The sequence below is a fragment of the Motacilla alba genome, chromosome 1 (assembly GCF_015832195.1).
Source record: "Motacilla alba alba isolate MOTALB_02 chromosome 1, Motacilla_alba_V1.0_pri, whole genome shotgun sequence".
Lineage (NCBI taxonomy): Eukaryota > Metazoa > Chordata > Aves > Passeriformes > Motacillidae > Motacilla > Motacilla alba.
In genome coordinates, this window is record NC_052016.1 from 38,471,768 (window position 1) to 38,494,605 (window position 22,838).

General features: G+C 48.5%; 2 protein-coding genes across 3 annotated transcripts in view; one reads left to right on the plus strand and one right to left on the minus strand.

The window, feature by feature from the left end:
* LOC119707870 (alpha-2-macroglobulin-like protein 1) overlaps positions 1–22,838 on the plus strand; it is a 25,606-nt gene continuing 2,768 nt past the window's right edge. Inside the window, exons 1-34 of the mRNA XM_038153497.1 lie at positions 1–59; positions 672–855; positions 1,764–1,926; positions 2,517–2,569; positions 4,514–4,534; positions 5,012–5,183; positions 5,568–5,652; positions 6,946–7,057; positions 7,337–7,451; positions 7,847–7,956; positions 8,454–8,621; positions 9,657–9,762; positions 10,088–10,233; positions 10,516–10,665; positions 10,907–11,059; positions 11,653–11,734; positions 12,509–12,623; positions 13,132–13,357; positions 13,486–13,612; positions 14,220–14,341; positions 14,791–14,845; positions 15,464–15,547; positions 16,513–16,689; positions 16,830–16,911; positions 17,683–17,839; positions 18,052–18,126; positions 18,507–18,669; positions 19,051–19,265; positions 19,396–19,611; positions 19,716–19,840; positions 20,145–20,235; positions 20,943–21,011; positions 21,365–21,467; positions 21,594–21,635. Of these exons, the coding sequence (XP_038009425.1) occupies positions 1–59; positions 672–855; positions 1,764–1,926; positions 2,517–2,569; positions 4,514–4,534; positions 5,012–5,183; positions 5,568–5,652; positions 6,946–7,057; positions 7,337–7,451; positions 7,847–7,956; positions 8,454–8,621; positions 9,657–9,762; positions 10,088–10,233; positions 10,516–10,665; positions 10,907–11,059; positions 11,653–11,734; positions 12,509–12,623; positions 13,132–13,357; positions 13,486–13,612; positions 14,220–14,341; positions 14,791–14,845; positions 15,464–15,547; positions 16,513–16,689; positions 16,830–16,911; positions 17,683–17,839; positions 18,052–18,126; positions 18,507–18,669; positions 19,051–19,265; positions 19,396–19,611; positions 19,716–19,840; positions 20,145–20,235; positions 20,943–21,011; positions 21,365–21,467; positions 21,594–21,634 (4,122 nt within the window). The 3' untranslated portion in view covers position 21,635. The remainder of the gene's footprint in view (positions 60–671; positions 856–1,763; positions 1,927–2,516; positions 2,570–4,513; positions 4,535–5,011; positions 5,184–5,567; positions 5,653–6,945; positions 7,058–7,336; positions 7,452–7,846; positions 7,957–8,453; positions 8,622–9,656; positions 9,763–10,087; positions 10,234–10,515; positions 10,666–10,906; positions 11,060–11,652; positions 11,735–12,508; positions 12,624–13,131; positions 13,358–13,485; positions 13,613–14,219; positions 14,342–14,790; positions 14,846–15,463; positions 15,548–16,512; positions 16,690–16,829; positions 16,912–17,682; positions 17,840–18,051; positions 18,127–18,506; positions 18,670–19,050; positions 19,266–19,395; positions 19,612–19,715; positions 19,841–20,144; positions 20,236–20,942; positions 21,012–21,364; positions 21,468–21,593; positions 21,636–22,838) is intronic.
* LOC119707742 (alpha-2-macroglobulin-like protein 1) overlaps positions 21,946–22,838 on the minus strand; it is a 24,090-nt gene continuing 23,197 nt past the window's right edge. For both annotated transcript variants that reach the window (XM_038153233.1, XM_038153151.1), the window contains exon 36: positions 21,946–22,143. The gene's annotated coding sequence lies outside the window, so the exon portion shown is untranslated. The remainder of the gene's footprint in view (positions 22,144–22,838) is intronic.

A 22,838-nucleotide genomic window follows, 5' to 3' on the forward strand; every position in this document is an offset into this window, starting at 1 on the left:
ATGTGGACTCCCTTCCTCCTGAGCTGGCTGCTCTACACCCTGGGGATAGTGGCACAACCGTAAGTGCCATTTAAAAATCTAGTGATTGATAAGAATGCTGAGGGAGGGGCCAAGATAGCAGGGAGAGAGTGTGGGACCCTGTGAGTCACCACCAGGAAGGGCTGGACACGGGGTGGGGTGCAGAGCCTTGTTGTGAATGCAGGGCCCTCTTGGAGGTGGGAACCTCTCCCATGGATATCTCTGCAGTACAAGAACTAGGAGAGCACTGGTGTTGGGAACAAGAGCGCGGGAGTGCAGTATGAGGTGGGATGAAGGGAAAGGTGAAGGATAAAGTGAAGAGCAAATGAAAAGGGCTGCAAGGCAGGGGATGGATAAGCAGGAACCAACCTGCTGTCAGGGTAGTTGAGGAGCCATGTCAAAGCAAGAAGGGCAAATTCTATTCTGTCACCTGAAAGTATTCATCTTGTATTTATCTGAAGTGAACTCTACACCTTCCATCCCCCTGTGTAAGGTTCTCAATCTGGCAATCTGTCCCAGCCTCTCCAGTAGAGCAGCACCTCCTAGCTTCAGAGAGATGGCAAACTCTCCTGTTTCCTCAGGCCAGCCTTTTAGTGCCAAGAGTGGGCGAGAGGGCTCCCGGGATATGATGATATCTTGTTCCCCCACTGCAGGAGGTACCTGATCATCATTCCAGCTGCCCTGCCCTACCCCTCATCCCAGAGGGCATGCTTGGACCTTCGTGGGGTTGAAAAGCCTATCCGTGTGGCCTTAACCCTTGCGCACCCATCTGGCAACCTCAGCCTCTACCGCAAGGTCGTCCGGAATGACTGGACCTTCGAGTGCACCAGATTTCAGGTCAGAGTCATTCCTGGCAGGGACCCCTAGCTGGCAGCTCACAACGTGCTCATTTGCCTCTCTGCAAAGAAAGAGGGAATGAGGAAGACAGAAGATAAGAGGGCATGGAAAGGAGCGAATGCAAAATCATGGGGAGGGTTTAGTGGCAGCCCGGTGGCTTTGCTCCTTGTCTTTGTCTGTCCTCATGGCACTCTTCCTGTGGGATATCCTGGTGGCACACTGAGGAAAGGCTGCCTGGCCAGGCAGCAAAGGTCTGAGGAGGGTGGATAGCTTAGAAGCACCCAAATGGCAGTTGTGCAGCTCATTCTCTCCCCTGAGGAGGATGCAAGCGTGTTGTTTGCAAATCTGTGATGCAGAAAGAGTCAGACCTCTCATCTCAGACAGCTTCCCTCATGTCTGCTTCTTTCCAAGCTTTCCTTTCTGGGCTTGAAAATGCCCTGGAGGACTAGGAAAGACATGGGAAGGTGTACACGCAAGCTCAGCATAAATCTTTCTTATTTGCCAAATTCATGATCCTTATTTTCTTAGTTTGCACTGATAATAAGACAGGATTTCAGTCTCTCTGCCCCTCACACTCAAGGAAACAGAATTCTTATCACCATAGACCTTTTCTTCCCTTAAGTCTTCTCCATCTTGCTCCATGCAGATTCTAACAGTGGAACCATGAAGGAGTAAACAAAATTTCTGTGTCAGAACAGACTCTTTTCTCTTGTCCAAGATCTATCCCAGCTGCTCAGCCTTGTGCTTCCCTGTGCTTCCACCGACACAGCCTTCGGCCACTGAGGGGACACCCTATGCTGGCCTCCAGAGTAAGATGGCAAAGAGCCTGGCCTTGCAGTGCAGCTGAAGTGAGAAGAGCACTGCTCTGATGCCTGCTAACCTAGTGGCTCTCATGTTTTGTGTCCCAGGTGCCCCGACCTGCAGACAGCCAGGAGGTGGCCACTGTGCACCTGCACATCTCCAATGGCCACTACTTCAGTGCAAGTGAAGAGAAGAAAGTCCTGATCCGCAGGGCTGGAACAGGCACCTTCATTCAGATGGATAAACCGATCTATAATCCAGGACAGACAGGTGAGCAATGCACAGAGCACCCTGACAGTGGCCCTGCCTTGACCCTCCCGGGCTTTGTTCCCAATTTCCTGTCAGTGGAGCGCTGAGCACTTTATGCTACCTGGCCTCCATGAGGACAGAGAGGAGAGCTGCAGTGAGGGGATCCCATGTTTTAGCAGCAGGAGGGGCCTGGGAGGTCAGGCCTGACATGGTCTAGGAGCAGAGCTGGCTTGGAAAAGGGAGCAGACCTGAACATGGTCATCTTGGCCAGGGCCAGGTGAGACTGGTCTGCCTACACTGCAGACAAGGAAATGTAAAGGTAACCCTGGCTGTAGCCCACAGGAAAACCCCTAAATTGTGAAGCAGCTGCGCTGCTGCCACGTGTTTGGGGCAAGCAGAGGTGAGTGGGGCTGGGATGACGTGTTTGGGGCAAGCAGAGGTGAGTGGGGCAAGCAGAGGTGAGAGGGGCTGCAGGGCAGGCATGGGTTGGGGCAGAGCTATGGCATGGGCTGGGTGTGGAGCTATAATTCTGGGGTGAGACAAGTGCAGGGCAGGTCCATTCCCACGTGCACTCTGTCTGTAATGTGCTTTACTCCATTTTCTCCCTCCAGTGAAATTCAGGATTGTGACGCTGACTGAAGATTTTGTTCCCGTTAACAGCAAGGTAAAGCCTGTCTAAGTGGAGGCAAGGAAGTCTCCAGGCTTCAGATGGTTCTGCTTCCTCTACCAACTCATGCCAGGGAGGCTGGGACAGTCTCACCACCTAGGGTGGTCAATGCCAACCCTCAAGAAAACCAAATTTGAACAACAATTCCTGTTGGCTGACGGCTCTGCTGTTGCTGCTGTAGGATGCCTGCTGGTTGATGGGAGGGTTGGATGGTATTTGGGGAGTGTGCCAGCATTCCCAGCTAGCTGAGTTACCTGAGTGCACCTGCCCTTGCCAAAAAAGCAGGCAGGGCTTCTGGGAACCAGTCTGTGGGTTGCTGGCCATGGGCATAATTATCAGACAAAGCTGTCTACCGACATCACCAGACTTGAAGATCCCCCTCCCACAGCTCTGGAAAGCTCAGTGATTTGTGCAGTGTGTGGCACCTAAGGGTGGCAGGAGAGCCTGAAGCAAACTGCAACATTTTAAGAAAAATTAATTAATATGGGGAAAGATTCACAGGAAGTGATCATTAAAAAAAAATGAGTGAAAACAGTATAAGCAAATTATACTGACTTCCTGCTGGCAGCAGCTCATTGTCCCCATGCCAAGGGAGTGAGAGGTTGCCAGAGACTTACATATGCGGTGGCCAGGAAACTGCAAGGCTAGTGCCATTCTTCAGTAAGCAATTATATCTGCAGCCAGCAGCTATAGCCATTTCACTCCTCAGCCCTCAAGCAATTTAGGGAGAGCAAACAGGAATTCATGCCATGACAATTAAAATACTGAAGGGCACACATTAGGGGAGTTGGACCAAATCCTTCCAGACTAAAATAAAGGGAAAGATCCTTCCAGCTTATTTATTGCTGACTTAATTTCCTCTTTCTTGGGTTATTGGTGAGGTCCTAGGATCAAAAACTCCTTTCTTCTCCCCAAAGGGAAGGCATATATCTTATAAGATAATGAATTCTAAACAATACATTTGCTTCTATGCCTACAATTGGTTCATGTACATATTTGACTGTAAAGGCTTGATGTCTGTGTGAGTACAAACAAATTAACATTGTGACTGTTATTTATGGTGTGATGAAAATTCAAGGAGATTGTGTTTAGCCAAAGCTATTATAAAGCCTTGAGTGCATTGCAGCACTGAAGCTATAATATCTAGTTTGTAAAATAGATGAGTTGAAGTTAATATGGGTGCTGTTGACCAGCAGGTTAATCTGCACTTTTTTTTTATTTCAGTGAAAACTGTGCTGCCTCTGATAACTTGTATTTAAGCTTAGAATGATCAATAATGTGAATTACATGTCAATTGCATGTTTACAGTCTGGTTATTCTCCCGAGCCCTGCTCCTGACTCTTTAGGTGTTGTGATCCCAGATTAGAGGCTCCTCACCAATACTGCCTCCTGGATGATAGGTGCAGTGATATAAGACCAAACAGAGAATTAATGGGCCTAGAAGGGCTGAAGGATGTCCTCTCTTGTCCCTTCCTGTTACTGTCAGCTGCAGTCAGCATTAATTCATAACTTTAAGCCTTACTTCCTATGCCGGGATTTTAAAGGAAGATTTTCTGAGTATTCTTCCTATAGGTGATGCAGATTTGATAATTATTGGGATATATGTTACAAAACATTTAATATTTGTGAACTTGGGATGATGATATTTGAGAGTCTTCCTACTCTTTCCCCTTTTATTAGAGCAAATTCTAGCTTTCATCATTGTCAAATACCTATCAAAATGCATCTGAAATATTCAAGGATCTAAAAGCAAATCTGAAGAATAACATAGATTTTTTACTATTCTTTACTATTTCAAAGTAGTTGTCCTGCTTTCAGTAGGATCAAGCTTCTTGTGTCATAACATTTGTCATAGTACAGGGGCTGGGTGGGTAAGAGAAATTTATATGCAGGTTGCTGTGTCATGCCAGTTTTTGACAGTGCTGTCTGTTTGCTTTGCAGTACTCCATGGTGGAAATCCAGGTGGGTGTTCCAGACTCCTCAGGTGTTGTGAGAAAAGGTATTTCAGTATGGATAGCACCTACCATGCTGTCTTACCAAGTAACTTTTCTTAATCTCTATGTATGCATATTCTCTGTCCAAATGCTTCTTGTTAACAAGACTTGATGATACAAATGGTTTGACTTCATCCATTTCTACATTCGGGAATTTAGGCCCAGCTTTAGCTACTTTTTATAGTTCATCTTTACTGGAGACTGGAGAGTCTAAATGTCAGAACCTTCCATACTTTCTTTTTCCGTGGCTGTGCAGAGCAGAGTAAACCTGTGTGGGTTGGGTTTACCTCTGTTGGTGCTCCAGCATCACCATCTGGGCTAAAGCCAACAGGAACCCGTGAAAGCCCCTGAAATGTCTGACATGCCTTTGAATCCAGTGGGCTCTGGGTAGAGAATAGCCAGCATTGCTGATGACTGCCTCTTCTTTCCTTCCCTTGCACCGCAGGACCCCAACCAAAACCGCATTGGCCAGTGGCTGGATGTGAGACCAAAACAGGGCATTGCAGATCTCTCTTTCCAGTTAGCTGATGAACTCTCCCTGGGGACTTACACCATCAGTACCCAGTCCTTTAAGTCCAGCTCAGTGCACTCCAGTACCTTTAAGGTGGAGGAACGTGGTAAGGAGAACGAAGGAAGGGATGGAAGAAGTTGCTTGTTTGTTGCTTGCTTGTCTGTATAACAATGTAAAGCCAAATATTGTAAAATAAGGTTTACTGCCTGAGAGCAAATTTATGGGCAATACCAGAAATGAACACAAGAGAGATTGTGCTGGAGATTCCTGGAGAAGGTGCCTTCTGGCAGATTGAGAATACACGAAAGACCTCTGCAAGACTGTTGGAAAAAAAAACCAGGATTCTTTCTTTTGTTTCTCTGTTTTTAATTAATGCTTGGTTTTACCTCATTAACTTGTTCCTTCATGGGAACATACTCTTCCCTTTTGTGATCCTGTGCCCAGGTAGTCTTCTGCCCTTGATGGAGTAACTCTGAGGTTTTTGTTCCAGTGTTGCAAAAGTTTGATGTTTTCTTCGAAGGACCAGCTCAGATTTATGCTTCAGATAAAACCTTCCCACTGCAAGTGTGTGGCAGGTAAGGAGAATGTTCAGGGGAAGGGAAAAATTCCATCAAAACTGTGTCTCTCCTTCCATATGTCTCCTGTCTTTTCAATCCATCAAAGAGAGGTGGCTCAAGAAGGGTCAAACAGAGCCATTCTGTTCAAATAGTTCAAGAGTCAAGCTAATAGGTTCTTCCTTGGGGAAGAGGTACCTGAGCCACACATGAGAGAGAACATCCAGCAATAGGGACACTTGCCCTGGGCAACAGATACCCTCCTCTCGAAGATGTGTCTGTCCTGCATTGAAAGATCTTATGTGGGTAAAATACTTACCAGATATGGGACAGAGATGTGGAGGTAAAGGAGAAGGGGCTGGCATTTCTTTAGGAGTTTATGCCTTTCCTTCTCACTTACCTGCTACTGAACTTATTACCTTCTTAGAAGCAGTAGATAAATGTCTCTAATTACATGGTTATCAGCAAAAAGTGAGCAGATGAGGGTGGGAAGGAGGGCAGAAACTCTGACACAAAGTACAAACTCAAAAAAAGGAGGACAATGAACTCAAAAGCACTCAAAATCCAGTAAGCTCATTTGTATTTGGGGCTGCATTGTCTGGAGACTTTTGGTGTCTCTTTTGCCACTGATTGGTCTGACATAATTTCTCATTAATTGGGACAGTTACAATCAGGTCATATGAGGCTGTAGTAGTAAATAGTGCACACTACATCACCAGGATGGGTCACAGATGACATCTTTTTACTGATACTGTCAGGAGCATTGCTCCAAGGGGCAAGTCAGAGAGGAGTCAAAGCAAGAAAAGGCAGCAAAGCAGGCAGAGGAAATACCTAAATGTCTAAATCAGCAGGGCAGGTCTGATGATGGAAACAAGAGCCCTGATCATGAGATAAGCCCATAGTGAGGCAAGTCTGAAGTCACTCTGTGGCTCTATTACTGCAATTTGCTGTCTGCAGGGACACCCATTTCTGCTGCTTTCCTCTGAAAACTAATATCTTCACCAAGTAGATAAATCAGATGCACTCTGCGTGTCTGCCTACAATTCCAGGATAGCAAGTGCCCAGAAGTGGGAGAGCTCCAGAGAGTGTGGGTCTGTCCCTATCTGTTTCTGCATCTATTCCTTTGTTTCTGCATCTGTTGGATGCCAGACCATGCTATTGCACTCCCAAAGTACTCAGAGTACTTTATTTTGATTTGTGCCAGCCTGCTTGCCAGCTGCAGTAAGACCTGTGTCACAAAAGGCACCTGTGTGATGTCCTGGACAGAGCAGGCAGTGCCTCTGCCCAGGAGCTCCTCTGGTCTTCTCCCTGCAGGTACAGTTTTGGGAAAGCAGTGCGAGGGACCGTGCACGTGACTCTGTGCCAAAAAGCAAGGAGGTGGCCCCAGAATGCCAGCAAGGACATCTGTAGGGAATACAGCGGTCCCGTGAGTAAAATCCTGGAAGGTATATGGGCAGTAGAGAAGCGCCACAGAGGATGCAGTCAAGGGCTGAATGAGCAGAATGAACTGCTCAGAGCCCTTTCCAGTCTGACCTTGAACGTTTCCGGGAATGGAGCATCCACCACCTCCCTGGGGAACATGTTCCAGTGTATAATGAGTTCTGCATTATCATTTGTTGTAGTTGATAGTTATGACAGAATGACTAATACCTGGCCCCTTCCCTTCTCCCCAGCCCCAAATAATACGTGTCACTCTCTATTGCAGATGGCAAGCAATGGGTGTTTCACCCCTTCTGTCAGCACATCAGTCTTCAATCTGACTCCCAGCGAGGAAGACAACAAACTTTATGCAGAAGCCTCTCTCCTGGAGATGGGCACAGGTACCCAGGGGCTCAGCAGGGAATGTACAGGGGCAAGAGGAACCATTCTGGGGGTTTGAGGATTAGAGAGGGCACACATCCTCCTTTCCTCTTCTCTGCTGCTGGGATCATCACGGGACATGGAGAGCTACTCTGCCACCAGCAGGAGGATGAGGAGTGGCTGGGAGCTGAATGAGTGGTGTGGGTCCATGAGGCTACAAAGAGGCTTGCAGACAGCTTAACTAAAGAAGGAGCTGCCACAGGAGCAGCCTCCAAACCTTGAAGAATGCTGGTTTTGGGAAGGAAGTTACAGACACTGCTAAGAGGGGCTGGGAATAATAAAGTGAGATTAAACTGCAGTGCAGTAGTCACCTCTCGTACTGATCCTGCTTCCCTTGCACTCTGCATTCCAACAGGGGTGCGGATCAACACCTCCAGCCAAATCCTCATCTCCAGGACAGCTGCAAGGGCAGTATTTGAGACACCCAATGAATATTACATCCCTGGAGTACCATACAGGGGGAAGGTGATTTTCTTCCCTTGCTTTTTTGCTCTCTCTCATTTGCCAAGGAATAAGACATCTGGTAAATCTAGCTGACCTAAAGCATTTCCTGCTCCTCAAATGTACTTTACCTTGCACTGTGTTTCATTGCTTGACAGTGTAGCTGCAGTTGCTGCATTTGAGGTTCTCTGTTGTATTTGCATCTCCAGTGTCTGCTGAGAGCAGTGAGTGGTGTCTCAGCAGGGGTGCTGGGATGCAAGGATGTCTCAGCTGTTGGCTAGGAGAGAAACTCCTCATGTTCTAGCCACACATACCTTTTGGAGCAGACAGATTTGAACCATGCTCAGCCTCACATTAGAGAGGAGGGAGTTGTGCAATTCTCCTGTCTTCTTGGGGCCAGACTGAAGTCTGTAGGTGATCTACGCAGGAAGGTTATGCTTGTCAGAGATAGGAAGGTTTTGGGTATGACATTGGAAGAAATATCTGACTTTGGCTTTCCTGCCTCACCCTGTTGTCACCAGATTAAGGTTCAGGATCACTATGGAACTGGTATGAAGAACAGGAAAGTTTATCTTGTGATAAGGTTCATGAGGCGTCGCTTTATCAAAACATACATCACAGATGACAGTGGAATAGCATCGTTCAACCTCGACACTACTGCCTGGAACAGCTCATCAGTCTCTCTGGAGGTAAACACCACCTCTGCATATGGAAAGTGAGAGTCTTTGAGCTCTGCCTGTGCTTCCCCCTCCTGCCCTGCAGCCCCCCTGCCACCTCAGGCCTGGGCTCACCACACAGCTCTGCACAGAGCCAGCTGGAAGGCACCAAGCCAACAGCCTTTCCCAAACCAAGCTGATGACAGCCTAACAAAGCACTGAAGCATGAACTCTTCATTTCTGTGTGTCTCTGTGCCCTTTCAGGGGAGGTTCACACTGGAGGAGTTCATGCGCACTCCTCGAAGGCCTGACTTCACTTACACCAACGCTTACCATCACCTGCAGCCGTTCCATGTGACAACCAAGAGCTTCCTGGACATACACCCACCCATGGAGACATTGCCTTGTGGGCTGAAGCAGAATGTCCAGGTGACCTTCACTCTCAGCAGGGATGACCTGGGAGAAGACACCAGCCGTATAAGTTTTGCATATTATGTGAGTAAGGGTAGTAGACAACCTGGGGGGAAAGGCTGCACTGACAGGACCAGACCTCAGTGAAAAGCAGAGGATATAATTTAGGTCATCCCTGGAGGGATGACAGCTAAACCTTGTTCTCAGGGAGCTGGTGAATGCTACATCTGGTAGGGCTTGGCCTGGCCACACCACGATCCTGGTGCTGGGGCTCCAGTCACCTCCATGGATAGGAGGAGGTTTCTGTCTTTGTAGCCCATCACCCCCTTAGCCTCTGCCAAGGCTTCAGCTGGAAGTTTATTCTCCCTTTAAAACTGGTGGGCTATCCCTTTTTCACTCTGGTTCTCAAACAACTGGTCAGGGGAAATGGATTTTGGTCTGTTCTGGTCTGTTCAGTGAACCCACTACCCATACATTGTCCTCACTGAACAGACTAGACCAGAGACTCCTGTGTCTCAACTGCAAATCTCCTCAAGTCTGGGATTGGATTGAGCCCACAGTTGATTTTGGGGGCTTTATTTTGCTTTTGAGAGCAAGTAAGTGTGGATGCACTCTGGTGGCAAGCAGCAGTCTGCTCATCTCATGTCCTTCCTGCAGGTCACTGGCAAGTCTGGAATTGTTGTCAGGGGCCAGAGGAATATCCAGATCGGGAAACTGAATAGTAAGTTGTGGCAAAGAAATGGAAGGAGTTGGTTTCTAGGTTGTACATGAGAATTGCCAGAGTTTCTCCCAAATTCCCTCAATCTGTAGGTCTGGAGCAGTCAGCAAACGGGACAGAAGGAGGCTGAGGAAGCAGTTGTGTCAGATGGAAGAGGGCAAAAAGACAGAAATAAACAGTGACAGGAAGAGAGACTGGGATGACGTAGGGGAAGATGGAATACATAGGGTCAGAGAATGGAGGGAGAGGGCAGACAGTGCAGCAGCACGAATTGGTTTGACATTCTGAGATTATATAGCACAAAAAGAAGAAGGGAAGAAGGAGGTGTTGGTGGGCCTATGGTGAAAATATTCTGCCTTTCCTTCTTCAGTGTTGAAGGGCTCGTTCTCCATCCCTTTGACCTTCACTGCCGACTTGTCCCCGTCACCTTCCTTAGTGGTGTATGCCATCTTCCCCAACGGAGGGGTCACAGCTGACAGCATCCGTTTGGATGTTGCCTTGTGCTTCCAAAACCAGGTGAGACTCACCTCTGTGGCTGGGGGAGAGCTGATGAACAGGAGTCAGGATGCCTGAGGGAAGGAGACCCTCAGATCCTTCCAAGAGAGAACTGGGGAGAAGAGATGGAAGGGGTATCTGCAGCACAGTGCCCAGGGACCAGGAAAGTTTGAGCAGTCACTTCTGATAGCAGTGGCTGAGCAGGGGAGATTCGAGCTAGTCTTCCTCTTTCTGTCTGTGCTGTCTGTCACCCTCCTCACACCTCTTTCTTTTTCATATTCCTTTCCTGGTGTGTTGCTCCAGGTCGAGGTAGGATTCCCAGGTAAAGAAGCCCAGGCAGGGTCAGCAGTGCAGCTCCAGCTGCAGGCAGTGCCCGGCTCCCTGTGTGCAGTCCAGGCAGTGGATGAAAACATGTTCTCCACCAGATTAGACCGTGAGCTGACCAGCCAAATGGTGAGTGTCTGTGCAACCAGGCAAAACCTTGGGAGTGATGGATGAGCTGGGAGAGTCAGGCAGGGGCTGTGGCAAGGGGAGCTGGAGGCCAATGTGTAAGGAGGTCTGTGTGTGAAAGAGAAAGCAGGGCCTGCCTAGGAAGAAAGACAGGAACTGATGTGCATGCTAGGGGAAGATGGAGTGAATCACCTGGAGGTATCTGCTCCTTGCCCAATCCTTCCCTGCCTGTGAGTTTGCCTAGGTCTATGGTTTGTTCCCTGCTGCCTACCAACGTGGATACCCTGCCCAAGTAGAAGAGCATTCAGATCGCTGTGTGCAGCCTCAGTCCTTGTCGTCTCTGCTACGAGGAAGGCCACAACATATCTTTCAGCCTGACATCTTCAACCTCTTCCGGGTAATCACCTCATGATGTTTCCCAGAGCTGTTGCCATTATGAGCATCAGAGGTATTTTCTCCCCCAGCAGTCTGAGAGGGCTTTTCCTCCTCCAGACAGACTCTTCTGTCTGCCCCAACTGAACTGTGTTGTCTCAAAAGATGTACAACCCCATTGAGTAGGAATACCTGTATTTCCCTCCACATGTGCACAAAACAAGGTGATGAAATCCTGGACCATCAAATTCCATTTTTTTTCACTTGAATGGGAATGAGGATTGAGTTCCTGGGCTGTGTACTGTTTGTCTACAGTATTAGAGAAAAGAGAGACAGGAAGTGATCCCAAGCATTAGACCACAGGTTGTTGTCATGGCTTAGTTCTTAGCTGCTCTTTGCCACAAGAGGTCCCAGGCAGACCTCTTGGTGTCTTTAGGGCAGATCTCCTTCATGCTTTCCTCAGCACTGTGTCTGCTTGGGCCAGTGCTGCTCTAGGCTGCCTGAGCACTGGGTTGTCCTGACCCTCACGGTTTCCAGAGTAATTTGAAGAGCAGCAGTCAGTCTTCCCCACTCACAGATGCTTTTCTGCCTCCCCTGCCCTCCCTCTTTTCCTAATAGAACATGGGACTGAAAATCTTCTCAAACCTTGCAATCAGGAAGCCCTCTCAATGCTCTCGTCGCATGGTGAAGCCAATCATAGGTGAGCTGCACTTTAAGCCTACCTGGGACATGAGAGCTTTGGGGTTTGTTGGTGGTGGATGTTGTCTCTTAGGGGTACCGGGTGTTGCTGCCACAGTCCACCAGACTCAGTAGGAGCAACCCAGTCCCCATAAAAAAGGGCTCTGAAGAATGTCACTACCTGGATGTTCCCTGACACTAAAGGATGACACTCCCTTTCCTCACAGACAAACCCAAGTGGGGCCTAAGATCTGTTTCCCAGTGTTTTCCCATTCCTCAGGCTGTACTGAGACCCAGCTTCTGTCCCCATTTGTAGCCACAGAGACATGTGGCTTCATGTTCTTCCCCTGTGTCTCAGTTTGCACTTGATAACTGTACTAAGCTGGCTCACCTGCCTGCCTGTATTTAAACCATTGCTTGCTGTGGAATGTGAGCTTTGTGCAGCAAGCAAACAGTTCTGTTACTCACAGAATTATACAAGTGTTGGTTAAAATGGCTCTCTGGGGGTTCTTAGTCTCATAAGCAAAAACTCTGGCTCAGGCCAGGAAAGGGCTTTGGCTAAGCAAGTCTTGGAAACCTTGCAATCAGCTCACTGCAAGCTGCTTCTCCCGCTATCACTCTTTTTCCCCCTTTATTTCTAATCTCTCCCATGGAATCAGTCCAGTCCCTTGTGCTTTCCTCTGCCAGACTCTCCTATATCTCTCTTACTCCTGGCTTTGCCTCCAGCCCCACTGCAAGACTGGTTGGCAGAATTCACCTCTCCCACTCTGGTGGGACTCCTTATTCTTTTCTTCAGGGATGCCTTCTACAGAAGTCCAAAGAATCACTGAGGAAGAACCCCAATTTACAACTCACAGAAGATCTCACCACTATTTCCCTGAAACTTGGATCTGGAATGTGTACTCTGTTGGGTAAGTGATTCCTGACTTTACAAATGGACAGAAGGATGACCCTTTGCTGTAGAGACTTGGCTGCCTTGAGTTTGTGTAAAAGAGGTGCAAAGAGACCTCTGCATGAAAATTATGTGGTTCTTCTCTGCATTTGTAAAGTGTCAGACTAGTAGACTTTGAGGTGCAGAACTGAAGTGTACACAGATTTAAGGAACAGGAGTACACTTCCAGACCAAACCACCATGAGTGTACAGAGCTGGAATGCTTGGGCAGTGTCTTGCTCTGAAGAAGGACATAAAACCTTTACTGATGGCATTTAAAGAGGGTTTATGGCTCTAGGGGAAAATTGCTGAGAAATGCCTTGCTGTGAGCCACTGGAACAAAAGTCATTGTCAATACAGCAGAGGTTGATCCAAGCATGAGGACCTGTGCCACCTCCCTCAGCAGGGCCATGAGCACTCCTCATTGCACCTCCTTTCCTCTCCACTAGCAGATGAATCTCCTCATGCAAATTCTGTCTTCCTCTCAGCTCCAATGGCAGCAGGAATGTCTCAGTCACAGCACCTGCTGCTGCTGCAGAGTGGAAAGTCAAGATGTTCTGCTTGGCTGGGAGGGGGTTTGGCCTTGCCCCAACCACGAGCCTCAGAACAGTTCAGCCCTTCTTTGTGGACGTGGCACTGCCATATTCCGTTATCCGTGGAGAGACCTTCCTGATAAAAGCCACTGTCTTCAGCTACCTGCGGCAGTGCATACAGGTGTGTGCCTGTGCCACAGTTAACACTGTGTGGGACAGGCCTACTGTGCCCTCCAGTTTTAGAGCTCATTGTGCCAAGCCATCTCACCTAGCTGCCCAGTCACTCACCTGCATCTGTCATTCCCGCAGATCCAGGTGGCCCTGGCTAAATCCTCAGACTTCCAGGTGGAGCCATGTCAGACTTGCAGGGACAAGGAGTGTCTGTGTGCAGAGGAGTCCAAGACCTTCATGTGGAATGTGACAGCAGTCCAACTGGGTATGGCAGCAAAAAGGGACTGGTGATGGAGAGCCCTAAAACTGAAGTGAAAGAGTGTAAGAGGTCCAGAGAAGTTGGTAGAGAACTTCAGGTTTCCTCTGAATTCAGGTTTCCTCTGAATTCAGGTTTCCTCTGAATCCTAAAGTTTGTCCTTAATGGGGCAAACATGCAGTCCGTTATGTTTTCTTTCTTTCTCTCTTCATAGACAGACTCACCAGAGAGGGAAGGAACTCCTGAAGAGAGGGCTGTGGGACCAGCTGAGGAGGAGGAGGCTGTGTGGGTGTGGGTGGGGCAATTTTGTTTTGCTGGTCCTGTGCTTCATATGCAATGGGAAGGGTATGCTGGGGTCCAAGGGCTGCTGAACCCTCTGTTTTTTAAGTCATATTGCAGTGCAGTGAAATCACTGCTGGTGAGATGTTACTGAGTTTTCTCATGCTCAGGGTGTCTGAACAAGCTGTCAGCACTGGCTGGCTCACCTTTACTGGCCAAACCACGGAGGCCATGAAGACCAACAACCCAAAGTATCTCAGGCCACTATTGGTCAAAGAAAATTTACTCCATTTGGCCACAGGAATAAGAAAAGGACTCTGTTGAATTTATTTGCTAGGGACTCTGAACATCTCAGTGAGGACAGAGGTACTGGACACCACGTCACGGTGTGGGGGCAGGAAGCCCTTGCCAGCTGCTGTGAGGGGGAGGCACACACTGACCAAACACTTGCTGGTCCAGGTCAGTATGAGAACAGCCTCATCCCTGTCCAAGGGGGAAGGCAGGCTGAGGTGGGCTAAATAGTTTTATCACCTCAAATTTTGGCCAGCAACAGAATACCAAAGCTGTGGCTTAGTTCACTTTATTTCTCCCAGGACCTAGACAAGCCTGTTCTTGCAGTACTCTTTCTTGAGCTGCATTCCCATGTCTGTGTTCTCCCTGTACCTTTCCCTGCTTTTCATGCTGTACCTGAGCTTTTGTACGTGCTCACTGGCCAGAGAGCCCTGTCCCTTGGGCTAACTCTTGATCCTTTGAGCAGTGAAGCAGGCAGACCTGCCAAAAAGGAGGAGGGTGGAGTCCCTGACCTCAGAATTCAGACTTGAACTTTCTCTGAAATGCTGATGTCATTTGGGAATTTTATGTGTATTTTTGTTTCTCCATGTCCCACGTGCATGCTTGTGCCCTGGCAGCCAGAGGGTGTGTTAGTGGAGAAGTCCTACAGCTCCCTTCTGTGCCCAAGAGGAGGTATGTGCCAGAGACGAGGTATGTGCACAGCCTCAACGGGCTCTGCAGCCTGAAATAAGTACACCTGAAAGTAGAAATAAACTGTGGGAGGTCTCATGACAGAAAGTTTTGAAATTATTTTTCACATAGGAAATTTCACTTCCTATCAGCCATGAATGAATAAGAAACATTACTCCCACATGTGCTGTCCTACATGAATTTACTGTTGAGTATAAGTGGCAAAATCCTGCTCTGTAGTCTCCTTCCCACAGTGCAACCCTTGGATGTTCCTGGGGCTTGACAGTCACTAGTGAGAGATGCTCTAACCCTCCCAATCCCTGCAGCATTGCGCGTCTCGCCAGGATGTCCTCCCTAGAGCGATGTCCAGCTGTGATTCTTGTGAGCCCTCTGAAGTGCAATGAATTGAGCTGAAGTGAAGCTTGGTGGGCCCTTGGCCCCACCAGCAGCTCTCATGTACGGCCTAATCTGAAAAGATTCCAGGCAATGTGCCTTGGTGCAATGAGCAGGACAGTCGGTGTGAGCAGGATGTAGGCAGTGTCCCACTTTCCTGGGGCAGTTTTGTCTCTCCAGTTAGGGGCTTGGTTTTTCATGCTACACCTTTTATCCTGCTGTTACCAGGAAACGTGGCTGAGGAACCCGTGTCCCTTCGCCTCCCTGACAATGTAATAAAGGCATCTGCCAGGGCTTCCATTTCCATCACAGGTAAGTGACTTCTACTGTGGGCTCACAGACTGCTGGTCTGTGTCAGAGCAAGGCTTAACTTGGTGTCAGAGGATCCACTTGACATGAAACTGCCCAGAAGAGAGGATGCTGTGTTTCTATTCCCTGCAAACACCAGGCTTATAGATTTTTGTCTTTCATGGGAAGAGTAATCTGCACAGGACAATAATCCTTCTTTTTCTAGCTAGGACCTTGGAGCAGAGACTTTGGACCTTGGTTTTTTCTGTGTAGAGACAAACAGTAAAGCTCAAAACCATGCTACAGCAGAAGCTCCTGGAGAGAAGAAATCTTTCTCAGCATTATAAAGTTACAAAGGAGCACTTTGGAGAGGCTACTGGGGCTGGCCATACCTACCATTAAATATATCTATTGGTACTGCAGGCCAGAACTGGTGCCAGGCCAGGCCTGGCATAAGTAGCCATGAATATTTTGCAGCAGAGCCCCAACAGAGGAAAGAACACAAGGCTTTTCTGACTGGCTGGAGGATGTATGGACACCTTCACACCATCTGACTAGCACCCCTGCTGGCTTCCTCACATTTTGATGCTTGGCATATGGTTGGGTAAAACAGGCCTGGCTAAAGACCTGGCATTTCAACCTTTCCCTGAGTGCTGTTACATTTGCTTGTCTATATGACACAGACTGAGCAGGTGCAGCTCTGCTGACAGCCTTTTACAAACAGTATTTGTTATAGCTGGAGCTCTTCAGAATGCAAAAGCTGATAAGGGGAACTTAGCTCCAGGGACTCCATACAGTTGTCATGATGCCAAGCTGGAAAGAGGCAAAACAGTCACCACTCTCCATCTTGCACTCAGTTATTTACTTCTCTTTCCTCATTTCTCCAGTGCTTTCCCCCTGCTAAGATAAAGCACTGTTACCCCCTGCCTGGCTGAAAAGGCACCTCAAATAATATTTACACCTTCTTTGTTTTTTACACGCTTGGATAGGTGACCTCATGGGGATGGCACTGCAGAACCTGGACCATCTGGTGCAGCTGCCCCACGGCTGTGGGGAGCAGAACATGGTGCTGTTTGCCCCCGTTGTCTATGTGCTGCAGTACCTGGAGAAGACGAGGCAGCTGAGCCCTGAGATCAAGGACAGGGCAACAGGATTCCTGCGCAGTGGTGAGTGCAACAGAGCCACCTGGCCCCTCTGCCTTCCCCTGTGTCCAACATACCACTAACTCTTGCCCTTGCACCCACTTTGTCAGCACTGTTCCCCCTGTGTTACTGTGCCATATTAATCACCGTTCCCATCTCCCCAGGGTATCAGACACAACTTCTTTACAAGCACAGAGATGGCTCCTACAGTTTCTTTGGGCAGAAGGATGGAGAAGGAAACACTTGGTAAGCACTGAAAACATCCCTCACTTCTGATATTTCCTGTCTGGGTCAGAACACCTAATGGATTTGAGAAGGCTGACAAGATGTTCCTTCTTTGGGATGGAGACAGAAGGAACTCTCTGACGGGGAGAGACTGAGGCACTTGAGCCACTCGAAAAAGCAGTCAGGAGGGGCAGCAGAGTTTCTGGGAAAGTGTAACAGCAAATATGTGGGAATGAAAGGTCTTTTTTTTTTTTGTCTCTATGCCCCTGCTGTTGGCCCACAGACAACATCAGGTCATGCTACTGGTGACCTGGCAGTCAAGAGGGGTACACATATCTGGAAAAAAATCAGTTGAGAGGAATAAAAAATCCTCTCCTTAGTGAGTGGAGAGGAGCTGTCTTGGCCCAACTTACACCTATGGTGCTTGGCTAAGATGAATGGAGAAAGGAAGAAAATGGGGAATTCCAGATTTTCTCTAGTAATTTGGAGGAGATGAAGTGGAACAGGTAAAAGTAGAAGGAGTGGGAGGGTTTCCACCTGTGAAATTACTGGGTAAAGCACTAAGTAATATGTAAGTAATACATCTGTGGAGACAGGGGCAGGGAGAGGAGCCACTGGAGAGGGTCCTGTGGAACATTTCCACTTTTAGATTGACTTTCCTCATGAAACTTACTCTTTTTTGCACCCCCACGATGTCACTAGTTCAGAGACAAGCACCAAGAGACCTCTCTGACTGTCTCTTTGCCTTTTTTTTTGTTTGCCTCTTTTTCTCCCAACTCATCCTCTTCCTAGGTTGACAGCTTTTGTACTCAAGAATTTTGGCCAAGCCAGAAAATATATCTACGTAGATGACAAGAACATCCAGGATGGCCTACGTTGGCTAGAGCAAAACCAGCTCCCCAGTGGCTGCTTTGCCACCAAAGGGACCTTTTTTCACTCCTCCCTAAAGGTAATGGTGGGCCAGGGCAGGTAGCACTGCTGGGGAATGCCTGGAGAGATTTTTGACAGCAGAAGATTGTGGGACCCCAAAGGATCCTAGATAGTCATTCTGCCACCTGTGCAAGTCCTAAAGAGAGGGAAAACATGAGAGGAATCCTTTTCCTTCAGAGGAGTGGGCCCTCCTAACACCCTGTAAGAGTGAAAGATGTGTTCCCCTCACAGGGCAGCATGGATGATGAAGTCTCTCTGGGGGCCTATGTTGCTGCAGCACTGCTGGAGATGGGTCTGCCACTGCAGGTGAGCATGCTCAGCTCCCTCCTGCTCCCTCCTGCTCTCCTGGGCACACCATGGGGGTATGGCAGCTTGTGATTCTGGTCTTCTCCAGGCCATGAACTGGGAGGGAACTTCTGGGAGTGAGTCAATGTTTGGTCAAATGGTGAAGTCATTCCTCAAAAGAGCCAGTGTTGTGAAACTGGCCTGATGCAGCAGTAGTGCTTGGTGGCAATGGCTCCCAGTGCACACCAGGGCTCCACTGCCTGTTTTCTGAAGACAGTCTGTAAATTAATGGATTTCTCTGGAGTTACATTGGGAAGATATAGTGTGGCTCCCTGGAATGAGAGCCCCAGCCCCCTATTTCACCCCTATCAGAGTTTGGCACATGTCTCCTCCCAACACAGGGCAAGCTGATGCAGAATACTCTCCGCTGCCTGCAGAAGGTGGTTCACAACATCACCAACATCTACACAGAAGCCTTGCTGGCCTATGCCTTTGCCTTGGCTGGGGACTATGAGACAACCCAGGAGCTGCTGTACAAACTGGAGGAACAGGCTATCAAATCAGGTGCTGGTAGCTGGGACTCTGGACCAATGTGTGCCCAGCTACAGCAGTTGAAAATTATATATGTATTTATAGATACTCCTTGTATTTGTGAAGTAACTGCATTGTGTGACTGAAAATACAATAAGGAGTTTCACAAACTGTGAGAGTGACTTAGAAATAGTTTCCTCAGACTGGAGGATTTCAAGATCCCTTTGAAGGAGGAAGTAGGAGTCTGTGAGCTAAAACAAGGTGAAGTCTTGAAGAATAAATTCAAGAAAGCAATCCTGGCCTGAGTATAGTGAATGTACTGAAGGAGCCCTGAAAGCACTGTGGGGTTTGTTTCCTCTGAAACCCAAATTATGTCCTCCCTAAATAGCCTTCATAATCTTTTTCCTTCTGCAGGAGGACAAATCCACTGGAGCCCCAAGCCAAGCTCTCCAGCTTCCACAGACTTCTGGCCTGGCACTCAGTCAGTGGACATAGAGCTGACAGCCTATGTGCTCCTGGCGTACCTCTCCAAACCACGGGTACACGCGGGTGACATGACAACTGCAGCTGGCATTGTGGCGTGGCTGACACGGCAGCAAAATGCCTATGGGGGTTTTGCCTCCACTCAGGTAACCAGCAGCTCCCCATGGATCCTTTTGTAGCCTAGGCTGGCAGCACAAGTCCTCTTGAGGAATTCCTGTTCCAAGCCAGTTCCATTCTGGCTGATGCTTTCAGAGGAGCCTGTCTCTCTCTCTCCAGGACACAGCTGTTGCCTTGCAAGCCTTAGCGAAATACGCAGCGAGGACGTTCAGCACATCAGGCCAGGCAGTGGTGAGGGTGAGGTCCCAGAGGGCCTTTGGGAAGGCGTTCCAGGTGAGCCGCCAGAAGCGGCTGCTGGTGCAGCAGGCAGCGCTGGTGGAGATCCCGGGGCAGTTCCTGGTGCAGGCCCAGGGCAGCAGCTGCGTCTTCACTCAGGTGAGGAGGTGGGATGACCGTGGAGAGAGGAGAACACTGCCTCTTTTCTCCTGCATGAGATCATGCCTGGCCTGTGTTTTCTGCTCCTGGTCCTTATCCTGCAGACAGTGCTGAGGTACCACGAGCCTTCCCCACGGACTCCTGTGATCTTCACACTGCGCGTCAGCACAGAGCTGAACAACTGCAGCCAGGCGAACCCGCACATCCTCACCATCCACATCCTCGCCAGGTGACTCCAGGGCTGCTTCCTCCTCCAGCAAGATGGAGTGAGCTTTGGGACAGCAGCCAGGAAGGTCTGAGGGCTCTGATGGGGAGACCCGGCCCTTGGGGTGCACAGGACAGAGGGTGAATCAGACAGGTGGAAGGCTTGGAGGGGGAAGGTGCTGGCTTACTCCTGTGAGAGGGAGCAGTGGCTGCCACGCCCCCAGTCCCAGATGGGACACCTGGCTCAGGGAGTGGTGGTAGAGGGAAGAGGGGCTGGGAGGGCACTATCCTCACAGAGTCAGACCCTCTGTCTGGTTTTTCTTCTCCAGCTACATCGGGAGCAGAGTCACGTCCAACATGGTGATCATAGAGGTCTCCCTGCTATCTGGATTCATCATGACTTCCAGATCCAGAATGTTGGTAAGAACTTTGGAATAAGAAAACCCAGCTGTGGTAAATGGATCCTGCCTCCTTACTCCTGTTGAGAATTGTTCATTTCAGGCCAGGCAGCAGCTAAATTTGCAGGGGATCTTTGCTGTTGCAATTGCACCAAAACTTCTTGTTTTCCTACAGCCCCCACAAGGGAGATCAGAGGTGGTTCAGCTTCTCCCACTGGCAGTATTTGGACTTGGACCAGGAACAAAGTGTACACCAGCAGGGTGTGCTGACACCAGGATTTGTCAGAAAGTTTAAGACAAGATTTCTCAGAGATACTGTAGCTCTAGCTAAAAATATTCCTTTGTTTTCCAATTAAATCATAAATTAAATCACAGTGCCCCTGCAGGTCTTTAAAAGCAGTTGAACACTCAGTGAGATGAAATGAGAATCTCTACCGGTGCCTGCACCCATTTGCTCACCAACCTATCAGTCATACACACTACCCACACAGCCTTTGGTCCCCAGAGGGGGATATTCCTCTGCCCTGGGCAGGATCAGTGTGGTTCATACATGAAATGCTCACAAGGATGTCCAAGGGAGACTAGCAAAGATATAACCACTGAAAACTGCACAGTTCCACACAGAGTCCAGCTCTATACCTTCCCTCCATAAAACACTGGTTCCCTCAGGTCAGGAATCCCTAAGGAAAATGCTCACAAATTTCATTCTATTATTGTTTCCTATCCTAGCTGGAGAACAGAACCATTGTTAAGAAAATAGAAGTGAAAGCTAATGTGGTCTACATTTATCTGGAGAAGGTAAGTGAGAACAAAAGCATTTGGTGGGGCACAGTGGGAGCAAAAGGTCAGAGGACAAGGAGCTGTGTGAGAAGCCTGAGGCTGGTCTAGGTGAGAAAAGAGCACTGATAGAATTGGGGGCAGAGGAAGTTTGCCCAATTTCATTGTCATTGGGTTAGAATATTCCTACACAATATTGTGAAAATTCCCAGCACAATATTGTGTGCTATTCCTCACACAATACTCCATTTTAAAGTCCAGAATCAAAAATGGATTGGAGAAATGTAGTTTAGGAAAACATTCAAATCAGGGAAAATTAAGATGCTGTGACTTCTTTCTCCCCTTTCTTGCTAATTTCCTTCCCTTTCCACTAGCTCAATGATGAATCTCAGACTTTCACTCTGGAACTGGAACAAGTAATTCAGGTGAAGAACCTGAAACCAGCCAGCATCAAAATCTATGATTACTACCAGCCAGGTGGGTTGCAGATTTCCTACTATTTGGGGGTGGGGAGCTGGGTTCCTTATTCTCTGGCTGGGAAGAGAGATGCAGTCTTCTCTGCGTGCATCCATGTGTAATCACCTTCCTTATTTCCTTTTGCAGAGGAGCGAGCCTTGGCTGAATACAGTGCTGTCTGCAGTTGAGGTAGGCAGCAAGTTCCCATGTGACACCAACAGTGGCATCAGGAAATGGTGGGTCTTGGGCGGGAAACATGGAATATAAGCAAAGACAGGAAGGGGAATGGTAAGCAGTGGGGAACATGTACCCAGCTAGAAACAGGAAGTATTTGTTTCTAGGTCTATGGATCAGGTTTTTTTAATGCTCTATCTCGTCTTGTGCACATCTGCACCTGGAGTGGCAGAGTTTTGTACATGAGCAGAGGTAGAGAATTTATTTTTCCCAGCTGCTCTTAAATGCAATTTTCCTGGTTTGGGAGAAAAACAGTAAACCTGAATAATCATTTAATCAGACAGTTCTAGTCTTCTACTTTTAATAAGATGCCACACACAGTCTGAGCCTTCCAGAAACTAACTGCTCAGCAGGAAATTCCAAGCATTTTCTTTTTTTCTTCGTATCTCCATGTGGTGACACTTGGCAGGGGTGACAAAGGACTGATGGGCAGAGACTGCAGAGGAGGGATCCATCCCTGTTCCTGTGAAGACAATAAAGGACAAAACAAAACAAAACAAAAAGTTCCTGAAGTATTATAACTAACCACTGAGAACTTACAGGCCTTTTTTGCACCTTGTGACCAAATGCTACTGTCAGGCCAAGAAGGACAGAGCTCTTATCACCCAGAGAGTGGTTGGGCACTGGAACGGGTTTCCCTGGGAAGCGGTCACAGCACCAAAACTGACGGAGTTCAAAAAGCATTTGGACAATGCTGTCAGGCACATGGTGGGACTCTTGAGGCTGTCCTGTGCAGGACAGCCTGTGCTGAGTGATCCTTGTGGGTCCCTTCCAACTCAGAATGTTTTATGACCTAAGATTCTCTCTCACTTTATCTATACAAAGCTTATGTCAGAATCTCCGGTAAGGGTGTGGAGCTTGTGGCAGACATCCCAGGGCAGGGCTGTGTGCCTCCCTACAGGTGACTGATGGAGCAGGTGGTTTTCCCAGTCTTGTGGGCTGTGGGCAGGAAAGCACACAGGTGCAAGTGAAAGTTTAGAGCAGGGGCAGGTGTTGGTCAAGCTTAAGCTTTGTCTTTGCTCAGCCTGGGAAGAGGATGGGCAGGTGCCCATTCCCTAGTGTGGATCACAAGCCAGGCTGAGGTGGAGAAAGGCTTGGCATTGAAATGGAGCCAGGCCCTGCAGGAAAGGTGAGCATGGCACGTTGTGTGCACAGGGC